Here is a 12,596-nt window from a genome sequence, read left to right as displayed (position 1 = left end):
TTTTGCCCCCAAGGACAATCCATGCTGGAAGAAACTGTCAAAATAAATAGTTACAGCCCAACACCTGACAACTCCATGCCTAACATTACGTCATTTCCACTTAAAAGTTTTCTTATCTGGAGTACCATCTCAACACATTGTACCTGGTTTGGCTAAAGAATCTCATGTAAGTGTTGGCAGCAAACAGATCTTAGTCTGGTTAGACACACATAAAGCAGGAACTGAAAGCCTCTTATTGGTTTTGTACTTAGTGACAGCATCAGTAGAAGGTTGCTGTACCAATGGTATCTGTGTTTATTTGCCAATTTAGAGATTTTATTCAATTTGTATTTTGTTGGAGCATATTTCTTTGATCACATCATTAATTTCATGATTGCTGTTTGCAGGTTTATGGAAAGTAATTGGTTTGTGTGGGTGACCCAGATGAATCACATTCCTATGATAATTGACCATGATCAGAAGGAAGACTGGCTGACCATGCAAGTAAGAACCTAACTGTCACTGAGCACTGGCCTAAGTTGAGTGCTCCTGTCTGTTCAACATCTTTTCATGCACAATGCGCATTGATGTAAAAGCCCTAAACGTTGACAACATCAAACAGTGAAACAGATGATGTGGTATGTCAGAATCTCGTTTTGAATTTAAAAACTTAGCGATTGTGGTGGAAAGGAATAGCTGAGAAAGGTGAAGAGCTCCACAATCTTGGAAAAGCCTGTCCACCACCTACAGTCAGGAGTGTGAGGGAATACTGTCTGTTTGCCTGGTTGGGTGCAACTCCAACAGCACTCTAAAAGCTTGACACCACCTAGAACAAAGCAGCCTGCTTGATTGGCACTACATCCACAAGTATCCACTCCTTCCACCACCAATGCTCAGTGCTAGTAGTGTGTAGCATCTACAAGATGTACTGCGGAAATTCATCAAAGCTGCTTAGATTGCACCTTGGAATATCATGACCATGAACATCTAGAAGGACAAGGGCAGAAGATAAATGGGGCAACCACATCTTCAAGTCCACCCTCCCACCACCTCCTGCCCCGCCCCCCCATCCCCCACACCCCCAACCTTCACCCAAGCCATTCACCATCCTGACTTATAAAAATATCAACATTCCTTCAGTGTCACTGGATCAAAATCCTGGAATTCCCTCACTAACCAAATTGTGTGTCTGCCTACACCATATGGACTGCAGCAAATTAAGAAAGCAGCTCGCCATCACCTTTGCAAGGCGATCTAGTCATGAGCTCATCTGAGGAATTAGTATAAAATAAGCATTGGAGGTTGTTTTTGCTTACAACTGTGTGCCTCAGCTTTTGTCCTTATGGATCAGATGCCATATAAATATGTACCATGGAGTCCATGTGACAGACAAATCCAGATTCCATTGATGTGTATGTACCTGAAGTTGCTGATACAAGCAAACTGTTCGTGTTTTGGTGATGTTCTGGCATAGGACTTACATTTGTGAGACAATTGCACTAAAATCAGCCTTGTCCAAACTTGAATCACAAATTGAACTAGGTTTCTTGGGATTTGAGAGCTGTCTCAGTTTGGAGGCTGCATGTTGGACATTGCTGAATGAGAATGCATATACAGTGAGATATGAGGAATTTGGGAGAATCAGTGATATCAGTTATTTGCTCATTTGTGAGCTCTCCCCTAAAAACTGACCATAAAAGCTGCTGAGTTTTCGTAAATAGAACTTGTCATCTGTAATCAATCTAACCTAAATATGACTTCAGTCCAAATAGTACTAAGTACAATATGTCCTGTGGTCATATCCATAACAATCCTGATTATCCCTGGTCCATATTTATTTCCTTGATTCTGACGAAGAATCACCGGTATCTAAATGTTAACTCTGCTTACTTCCCACAGATGCTGCCAGACCTGCAGAGTTTCCCTAGTAATTTCTGTTCATGTTTCTGGTTTCCAGCATCCACAGCTTCTTGTTTTGTTTTATTCTATTTATTTCCATGGTACCTAACAGACAAGAGACTTCCATTTCATTATCCCAAATTAGTTTTGAACCCTCTTCCTACAGACAAATGGCCTGGTCCTGCAGATAACTTTGTTGTTTTCTTACCAACATGAATTAATCCATACAGCTGGTGAAAATGAATTATTAATGTACCAGCATAGTTATGCCACTACTGAAGGGGCTCACCACATTAAATGTAAGTTTGCTGTATTTAGGACCTGAGTCCCATAATTTAAAATATTTGTAACAGTAATACACCACTAACTGGTTTGTTTTCTTATAGTTACATGCCACTTGTAACGTCCATCAGTCTTTCTTCAACGACTGGTTCACAGGCCACCTCAACTTCCAGATTGAACATCAGTGAGTACTACCAACCTTCAACAGGAGGTACACTTGCTTTGTACAAAAGACACATGAGCACTGCCCATCCTGTGGTTTTGGACTGTGAATGGAGTAGAATTGACTCTGGAACCATATAGTTTTGATTAGAATGCAGAGGAGGATGGTGCTGAGTTCACAATAACATAGAGTTTATCTGTTTAATGTGCATGGTAGAGTCTGGCGACTATACATGGGTCAAACAGTTGTGGGAGAATGGTTGTATCATAGAAAGAGAGAGAGGTGAATTGAATTATTTTTACTGTCCTTCAGGTAGACTGCTTCAGAAACTGTAATCACACATATATTTCCAAGAAAGAAAAGAGGGAGGTTTCAAATTACTTAAAGCCATTTGGAATTAATTCACATGAATTAAACAGAACAGAGCATCATGGTCCAGTTGAGGTTCCTTCAGTGGGCTGCATACAGAAATCCCTTCCACAGGAGATTAGATGCAATTGAATTGTTGATGGAAGTAGAGTAGTTGTAAGCTCTGAATCGATAATAAAATGTGAGGCTGGATGAACACAGCAGGCCAAGCAGCATCTCAGGAGCACAAAAGCTGACGTTTCGGGCCTAGACCCTTCATCAGAGAGGGGGATGGGGGGAGGGAACTGGAATAAATAGGGAGAGAGGGGGAGGCGGACCGAAGATGGAGAGCAAAGAAGATAGGTGGAGAGGGTGTAGGTGGGGAGGTAGGGAGGGGATAGGTCAGTCCAGGGAAGACGGACAGGTCAAGGAGGTGGGATGAGGTTAGTAGGTAGCTGGGGGTGCGGCTGGGGGTGGGAGGAAGGGATGGGTGAGAGGAAGAACCGGTTAGGGAGGCAGAGACAGGTTGGACTGGTTTTGGGATGCAGTGGGTGGGGGGGAAGAGCTGGGCTGGTTGTGTGGTGCAGTGGGGGGAGGGGATGAACTGGGCTGGTTTAGGGATGCAGTGGGGGAAGGGGAGATTTTGAAACTGGTGAAGTCCACATTGATACCATATGGCTGCAGGGTTCCCAGGCGGAATATGAGTTGCTGTTCCTGCAACCTTCGGGTGGCATCATTGTGGCAGTGCAGGAGGCCCATGATGGACATGTCATCAAGAGAATGGGAGGGGGAGTGGAAATGGTTTGCGACTGGGAGGTGCAGTTTAACTGCACCTCCCAGTCGCAAACCATTTCCACTCCCCCTCCCATTCTCTTGATGACATGTCCATCATGGGCCTCCTGCACTGCCACAATGATGCCACCCGAAGGTTGCAGGAACAGCAACTCATATTCCGCCTGGGAACCCTGCAGCCATATGGTATCAATGTGGACTTCACCAGTTTCAAAATCTCCCCTTCCCCCACTGCATCCCTAAACCAGCCCAGTTCATCCCCTCCCCCCACTGCACCACACAACCAGCCCAGCTCTTCCCCCCCACCCACTGCATCCCAAAACCAGTCCAACCTGTCTCTGCCTCCCTAACCGGTTCTTCCTCTCACCCATCCCTTCCTCCCACCCCCAGCCGCACCCCCAGCTACCTACTAACCTCATCCCACCTCCTTGACCTGTCCGTCTTCCCTGGACTGACCTATCCCCTCCCTACCTCCCCACCTACACCCTCTCCACCTATCTTCTTTGCTCTCCATCTTCGGTCCGCCTCCCCCTCTCTCCCTATTTATTCCAGTTCCCTCCCCCCATCCCCCTCTCTGATGAAGGGTCTAGGCCCGAAACGTCAGCTTTTGTGCTCCTGAGATGCTGCTTGGCCTGCTGTGTTCATCCAGCCTCACATTTTATCATCTTGGAATCTCCAGCATCTGCAGTTCCCATTATCTCTCGTAAGCTCTGAATCGGTTCACTTTCTAGGTATAGTACAGATTACAGGCAGTCTGATGAAAAAATCAAAAACTATATAATGTCAGGTGATTTCAGACAAACCAATAAGTTCAGTCATGTGACTGAGCTTCTGGGTTAGTCACTCAGCTAATGAGATAGATTTTGACATCCTGGCCAAAACCTATTGTGTTTTGGAGGAGCTAATTGTAGAGTGATTATTCCTGAGTCATGACTTTAAATGGTCTCCTATGTTCAGTACTGGCTATGGTAGATATCTTATTGACTAATCCTTCGTATTGGCTTGGCTAGAGTTCACACAATGTAAGAAGTGTCACAACCCAGCAGGATGATTTAAATTTTATTTCCTCTGGCAATTGTTGAAAGGTTCTGGAAGCAGCCAGACTACTCATTCTGAGTTTGATACCAGCCGTTTAAGACTTTCAACGTTTTAAGAACATTTAGACAGAATAGTTATTTTTTTAAACATCAATTTAGGATTCCTGTACTGGTCATTACAGTTGTCACGACGAATATCTGTATCAAGTAAATCATAGAATCCCTACAGTGTGGAAGCAGGCCAATTGGCCCGTCAAATCTACTCCAACCCTATGAAGAACATTCCACCCAGACCCACCACCACGCCCCACCCTATCCCTGTAACCCTACATTTCCTATGGCTGATCCATCTAACCTTCACATCCCTGACACTATGGGCAATTTAGCATGGTCACTCCACCTAACCTGCACATCTTTGTCGGAGGAAACCAGTGCACCCGGAGGACACACACGCAGACATGGGGAGAATGTGCAAACTCCACACAGATAGTCACCCAAGGATGGAATCAAACCTGGGTCCCTGGCGCTACTTTAAAAGACAAAGAAGGGCTTGTATCTATATAGGTGGAGTTACCATAATATTACCAGACCATATGAAAGCTCTCTCATTAGAGACAGTTGGTTGTAGCCAAAACTGAGAGTCACCGCACCCCAGGCGAGGGGAGAGTTGAGAAGTAGGCTCCTTCATGGTAACCTCCGCTGGTGCAGGAATTGAGCCCAAACTGTTGGTGTGGATTCTGCATCACCAAATAGCTGTCTACCTAACTCAGTGAGCTGTCTTACCTTGCATTTATATAGCACCTTCATGACTACCTGACTTCACAAGTGATTTACAGGCAATGTATTAAGTATTGTAATGTCAGAGATTGGCTATGTTCTCCCTGTGAAAATAGTACAATGCAAAGTGTGTTGTGAGGAATGGGTGTCAGCATTGACTGCATGCACTATAGTTCTTGATATGCTGTGTAATTCTTATCATGTTGACTTTAGTGAAGTGATGTGCTATTGACCACATCTTATACATACCAAACCATCCAAAATGGTACTCAAGCTAGTGAGAGTCAGAAAATAAAATAAATTTCAAGGTGTGTTTAGAGCCCTCAATGGGAAAACAAAATGGGTCAGTCAATTTAAGATAAATAAAAATTTGATGTGTGTAAAAACTGGCAATCAATCCACTAACAACTGTTTTGCATCCTAATGAGGTTGAATTTTACCCCGTCAGTCCTAATTTCCGCATCCTATTTAACTGTCTCTCTGTGTTTACAGCCTGTTTCCCACAATGCCAAGGCACAACTTGCACAAGGTGGCACCATTAGTAAGGTCACTCTGTGCTAAACATGGCCTGGAGTACCAGTCAAAGCCTTTATTCACCGCCTTTGCAGACATAGTACAGTAAGTACAGAAAACAGAATTGAGCTAACAGTAATACAACAACCGTAAACTGTAAGAATACCCTTTACTGCACAGCATATCATTGAAGCCAAGATTTGATGCCCTGTTTCCAACGCTGACCCTTCACAGGATTCCAAAAATTATGCAACCCCTTGTACTCCAGGCTTTCTATGATATTCCAAAACTTAAGTCAACCTCCTGGGTTTCCTACTCATGGCAACCCTTGTTCTGCTTTTTGCAGTAATGGTAAATTGGTCAAAGAATGCATGCCTCCTTAATGGTGTTAGGCAGATTAACGAAATTGGCACTGTGTTTCTCTTGCAAAGGTCAGATCTAATAGGCCAGGGTGTAACCTGAGATTAAAAGAGTTGAAGTGAAATGTGATAAATCAGACGGGCATTAAAGTGATGATCAGATTGCAAAATGTGAGAAAATGAGGACCATGAAAGGTGAGAACTGAGGGAGGTTAGGAGGTGATCTCTAAAGCCCCTGAGTGATGAAGACCAATGGAGGTGAGCCTTGTAAGAGTTTGGGACTAATACAGAGGATGATTACAACTGAGATGGCAGGGTGATGAAGAGTTTGACAGCTCGAAGATTGAAAAAAATGCATTTGACTAGAACAAAGCATCATGAAGCTTGAATTTGTCCCAGTGAGGAGAAAGATTATGTCAGCTGGCCTTAGTAAAAGTGAGAAAGGCTGAGACCGAGAAAGGTTTGAGCATTATAGGTGAATGAGGAATTAATTATTGGTCAAGGAACAATTTCTGTTGTATTGTCCAGGTAGTTGTCTCAGAGACATTTTCATATTGAGATGGTGCAAGAGGAATAGGGATGCTAAAGGGATTTTCTTGTGATAGTACTGTCTGATCACAAAATAAAGAAATCCGTGATAGTCCATGATCATTGTGGAGAAAGAGACATTTTTAACTCAGTAGAGAATTGACCCTGTCTATGGCATTGGGATTTTTTGAGAGGTAAAGAGTGTTGGGAACTAATGAGATAACAACTTCTTACAAACAGCTTGTCTCAATGTGAACCCTAGGTGTGTTAAGTAACATTTAAAGGAAAGGAATATAGATTGCCCTGGTTCAAATGATCTTAGCCAGAATCTTAGTTTTCTAGACTAGGACCTGTTTGGACTCCAATGATCAGCTATTAATCTTGTTGAAAGATGGTACGTATAGCTGCTACATGCAATCAAATAGGCTGTTGCTGTTCACATCAGCCGAAAAATGGTGACTCAGCCAAAGTGCAAGAGAGGTCCATGTCCGAAGAAACGATATTCCAACAAGTGTTTTTCCCTCAAAATAAGAAAGTGGAAGACAGGGATAAAATTGGAATGATGTTTTTCCAGACATGTTTCGCAACAGCTCTCTGCCATGTGCTTGGGACTGTTCCCTACCAGGAGTGTACTGACCAGAGGGCAAACCACAAGCAGTGGTGCACTGTAATGAGCTCTTGGAGCTTGGAGTTGGCTCCCTATCACTAATACACCATTACATCACCAGGAGTTGGTTGGAAATTATGAATAATTAATAGCATATGAAGAGGTCAGTTTGATTCCAATCTGTCCTCCCACTGTATTTATTTTATCTTGCCTCATGGGTGTATCCCTCTACTGCTTTGCTCTCATACTTATTTAGCTTCCCCATAAATCCATCCGAACAGTTTTATTTTCAACTACACCATGTAGGAACGGATCATTCTGGGTAAAGATGTTCATTCCTGAAATGGGCAGAACAGGACGTTCTTGATAAACGGTCATTATTAACTAGCAGCCCAATGAGAAAGAATACTTGGAATTTAATTGCCACTTGTGTTCTATTGCAGATCCTTGAAAGACTCTGGGGAGCTCTGGTTGGATGCTTATCTACACAAGTGATTAGTCGCACCAAACAACTAACCACATTTTCAAGCAGTTGCTGCCTTGCAGATAAGAAAACCAGTGCCTGAAGAAGCTACTGCCATTTTGTAGACATTGTCCCAAGAACCACAGAAGAAATGTTGTTAACTCCAATGGAATACAATTATAGTTGAAGGAACTGAGCTATTGTCAATAAGAATACAAATATAATTCAATATGATACAAATGTGGGAATTAGCTTTATGCTTATCAAAGGATTCTAGTGCTGGAGACTAGAACATTTCTCATTCCAAGACTTAATTTTTGCACCCTGAAGGGATTGGGCCAAGACATTTATGTTACTGACCTGCATGTTGGTTTATCAGCACCATTTTCCCGGAATTCAGGCAGGAATGGGTGGTGATTATCATCATCCTGCCAAACAGCAGGGAGGGCAGCAGGCAGGCTATGTGGCTTTCCTGTTTGCCTGACGTCTGTGATGGAGGCGCTCCCACTCTGCAATGGTTCTCCAGTGACTAAGAACATCTTTTTACTGCAATGTTTAAAATGTGTGCCTCCACCTTAAGGCATCCTCTCTCTTACCTGAAATGCCAACCTCCTGCTTCTTCAGTGCATATTAGTTCACCAGTTTTAAGAGTCCACTTGCTGCCCTTGATTAACTGAGGGCCTGGCTTCTGGGTCATTAATTAATCATTTAGTGGAAAATCACTGCCGGGGATTATTCCCCACATAGTGTCAGCTTCTAATCCCCCATTCGAATGTCACACCAGGGTCCTGAAACCATTGGAGAAAATTCTGGCTCAGTGTTATTGCCAAGCTCTGTCAGGTCACATATAACACAATTAGATTAACAGAAAAGGTCCCTTCACTCTGCCCCAACAGTGTGCCTCCTCCACAATGTCAGCAACATACTTTCCACTGTACCAAGATTGCCATCTCACATTTTGTGCTGCAGGACCATGTACTCTTCGAACTGAGTTGAAATTGCATTTGTTGCAAGACCTACGCAGTGATCAGCAGCAGCAACCTTGCATCTGAAATACCTGATGTGCAACAAGGTGTTTCTACACCCTGCAGTGGCCACTTCTATTTTCAGTTATCACCTGATAATTATTCTCAGTAAAATAATGTTTCCTGCTTTACCACTAACATTTGCACTGGTCTCCATAAACGTTACCATTTGCACAATTGAAATGAAACAAAACTCAAAGCTATAAACTTTTACAGTGAGCACATTCTGTGAAATGAAAACCTGGCAGGAGCCTTGCATCTGAAATACCTGATGTGCAGCAATGTATTTCCATACCCTGCAGCACCCATTTCTATTTTCAGTTATCACCTGATAATTATTCTAAGTAAAATAATGTTTTTATTTTACTGGACCACTGATTATTTTAGTGCCCCATTAGAAGTGGATGAAACAATATGATCAAATATTAATTCACTACCCACTACAGAACAGCAATAACTTTTAAGCTTATATGTGATTTTTGGTTATGTGGTCAATGATTGATTGTAACAGTCTCTCTCTGCAATGATATGTGGTGGAATCCACCAGTACTAAGGACTGCATTCATTAGTGGCTAGTGTATCTATATTTCAAGATAGGTGTGAGAATGCTGTGGAATCTGTGCTGGTTCATTGATGGCAAGAAGTATCTTAAAATAAGGTGGCTCATGGTCATCAGTCAACAGCTTCCATATCATGGACCATTCATTCCAGTTTGTGGAGGATATGGGAACGTGGAGGTGGTGGTTTCCAGGGGTACAGGTCTTTATTATTTTCTGTGTCACGGTGGTGATTGTTAAAATTTTGAATTCTTGCTTAATTCCACTGTTAATTTTGTGTAGCCAGTGTTTGCCTTGAGGCCCTAACCAATGAGTGACTGACCTACGCAGAACAGAAGAACTGCAGACTCAATATTTGGCTCAGTGGAGTCAGCTGATTCCACTAGGGATAACAGAGGAAGCAGTACGATTGGACCCGGGACTTCTATTTAGAGAAGGGGGAAAGAATGTTTAGCCATGGTTTTAATTCATAATTGCTAACTACTGACCCTTGCTGAAAACACGGTTCTAGAGAGGGATTGGATCAGTTCCTCAACATGCAAATCCCCTATGTCTCAAAACTAGTTAACATTCATTCAGAGATTCGTAGGGGAAAATGAGCAGATGGTGCATGGCCCACTGGGTGTCAGCACTACAATGTAAACAAAGATATTGACTGTTGCAATTAATTTCTAGTGTATACACATTGGGAATACATATATGCACAATTAATAACAGCGTACAGTCTCTGCGTACTTGTAGATCCACATACACATATTCACAGATACTGCTGCACAGTGGCTCGATCATAACCATTCACCATCACAACTATTTGCAAAGATATCTCCAAGAATGAGGACTATTGATTTGCCTCAGTCTGAGGGCTGCAATTGTCAAGATTTTCAATGAACCAGTTTCCTCTCCTTTCCTAACGGCCCTGGCCTGTGCAGGGTTTAGTTCCTGAGGCTCCAGCAGCCCTTTCTCCTCCATAACTTCATCCTTGACAAATGAGACTCGTTAGTAAATGGTTTGATGGTTGGTGCAAAGTTGCAATCCCAATTCTGTTCAGGCCAGCCATTCAAACAGGTGATCTGTCGAGTGGTGACTGGGAGTAGGAGCTCTGGTTGATTTTCATAACTGTAGCCCCAGAGACTGAAACTGACTATGTTCAGCTCACTGCCCGCATCCTGTGGAATGACCCTTGGGCCTGTAAAGCTCAGCAGGTGGTGCATTTAATCAGGTCATCTGCTCATCAGCATTCTAACTGATATTGTCACTATGGCACTAGTTTTGTGATCAAATTGCTGATGTTAACCAAATATTACTAGATTGATCACCACCAATATGTCAAACAGGAAACCCAGGCCTATAATTTTGAGGTACCAAACAGAAGAGCTTTGTTATTAGAGTTAGATTACTGGATGTGCTTTGTTAAAGTAAAGGTATCAAACTGAATTAATCCAGGCTTGTGTTTTATTTTAGCCAATGACTATTGCGTTCACAATGAATAAAAAAGCATTTTTACATCAGTGCTGTGTTAGATTGCTACAGCCACATCAACACTGTTCTCAATTTTTATTATGTATATCTGTTCTTATGTAAAACATTATACTACACTAATTTGATGACAGTACTTCATTTAATGTGAATTTTGCTGTTCATTGGCTCAGTTTTAAGCTTGTTGCTTGATTCAGTTTGCGTCTAGGACCTGACAATCCCAGCTTTGATTCTCAATCTGTGCTGCTTTCAACATTCTTAACTGGAAGTACTTCAGTACAAGATTTTTAAAAGCATTACAGAGTTGTATTGTATCTATAACACAGAAACAGGTCAGTTGTCCCAGCTAATCCAGACAAGTCTTCTCTCACCCCTCTGTGACTCAACCCCATCAATCTATTCCTTCTTTTGCTCTTTATGTTCACTTCTTTACCCTTCCAAATGTCTGTTTTTTCATGCCACATACACTTCTCAATTCTTGGGTAGTCTGCCATCCCAATAGCCAACTCAACCCTCAAACTTCCTGCTGTTTTACCACTAACTTCCATCCCACTCTCCTTGACCTACTTATCCAATGTACCTGTTGGAGCTAGTCTTGAGGGTCATCCTACTGTCAAGACTACCCATCCCATTGTTGACCCTGTGTATTCTGTCAGAAAATCACTCTATCCATCTCCAGTATGACTGTTCATTTGGGGAAAGGAATAAACCCTTGCCATTGTGAACTTATGGGTGATTGCATTGACATTGTGGCTATGATACAAAACAAACACAGACTGCTCGAGAAACTCAACAGGTCTGACAGCATCTGTGGGGAGACAATCTAGAATTAATGTCTCAAGTCCAGTATGAGTCCTGTCTACAGATGTTGCCAGATACTAAGAAGACAAAACCCGTAACAGGTAGCCAAAAATGCTAAGGATTCATCAAATCGAAAGGAATATGATATAATGTGGCAAAAATTAGTAGTAATCTATAGGATTCGGAAAGCTTTAAAAAACCAACAAATGATGACCAAAATAAATAAAAAGGGAGAAAGTAAACTTTGAGGGTAAACTGGTAAGTAATATCATAATCGTCCCCAAGATTTTCTTTTAATATATAAAATGAAAGAGAAAGACCAAAATTTATGCATTGTTCTTAAAGAATGAGTTTAGCGTAACAATAATGAGGAACCAGGAAAGAGCAGAAGAGTTGAATAAACACTTTTCATCAGTATTCCTGGTGGAAGTAACTGATAATGTTCCAAAAATACCAAATAATCAAAGGGTCAATGAGGGAGAGGAAATTAGTACAATAATTTTCACTGGAGGAACAAGTGTGAGGGAAATTAATGGGATTAAACGTCAATAGGTCCCCTAGACCTGATGGGTTGCAATAATTTGGTACAGAGATAGAGGATGCACTGCTTGTAACCTTCCTGGAGCAGCTTTGTGGAAAAAGGGAAGAAAACAAAACTAGGCCACTGTATGCCAGTTAGCTTAACATCTGTCATTGGACAATGTAATATTGTAAAAGATGTAAGAGAACAGCATTTAAAAATAAATATGTAAAATCAAAGAGCATTGCTTCATGAAGAAGAAATCATGTTTGACAGGTTTTTTAGGCTTCTCTGAGAAGGTACAGGGGAATCAGAAGATATAATATATTTGGGTTTCCACATAATGTACCACATTTAAGATTACTTCATCAGATACGAGTTCATGGTATTGGGCATAGCATTAGCATGGTTAAAAGATTGGCTAGCAAATAGAAACCAGAGAGTTGGAATACTTGGGGTGGGGGATGTAT

The 12,596-nt window shown here is 42.0% G+C and overlaps 1 protein-coding gene across 4 annotated transcripts in view; it reads left to right on the top strand.

The window, feature by feature from the left end:
• Window positions 1-12,247, top strand: part of LOC125459291 (acyl-CoA (8-3)-desaturase-like) — a 38,530-nt gene extending 26,283 nt beyond the window's left edge. For 2 of the 4 annotated variants that reach the window (XM_048545573.2, XM_048545578.2), the window contains 4 exons: window positions 387-483; window positions 2,265-2,344; window positions 5,770-5,895; window positions 7,728-12,247. In XM_048545573.2, coding sequence (XP_048401530.1) covers window positions 387-483; window positions 2,265-2,344; window positions 5,770-5,895; window positions 7,728-7,779 — 355 coding nt within the window. In that variant the 3' untranslated portion in view covers window positions 7,780-12,247. Of the gene's footprint in view, window positions 1-386; window positions 484-2,264; window positions 2,372-5,769; window positions 5,896-7,727 lie in introns of those variants that run through there. The other 2 variants (XM_048545574.2, XM_048545575.1) reach the window with 2 other exon arrangements.
• The last annotated feature ends 349 nt before the right edge of the window (window positions 12,248-12,596 follow it).

The sequence above is a fragment of the Stegostoma tigrinum genome, chromosome 17, assembly GCF_030684315.1.
Source record: "Stegostoma tigrinum isolate sSteTig4 chromosome 17, sSteTig4.hap1, whole genome shotgun sequence".
NCBI lineage: Eukaryota > Metazoa > Chordata > Chondrichthyes > Orectolobiformes > Stegostomatidae > Stegostoma > Stegostoma tigrinum.
Note: the sequence above shows the minus strand (reverse complement) of the source record. Positions and strands in the feature narration are given on the sequence as shown.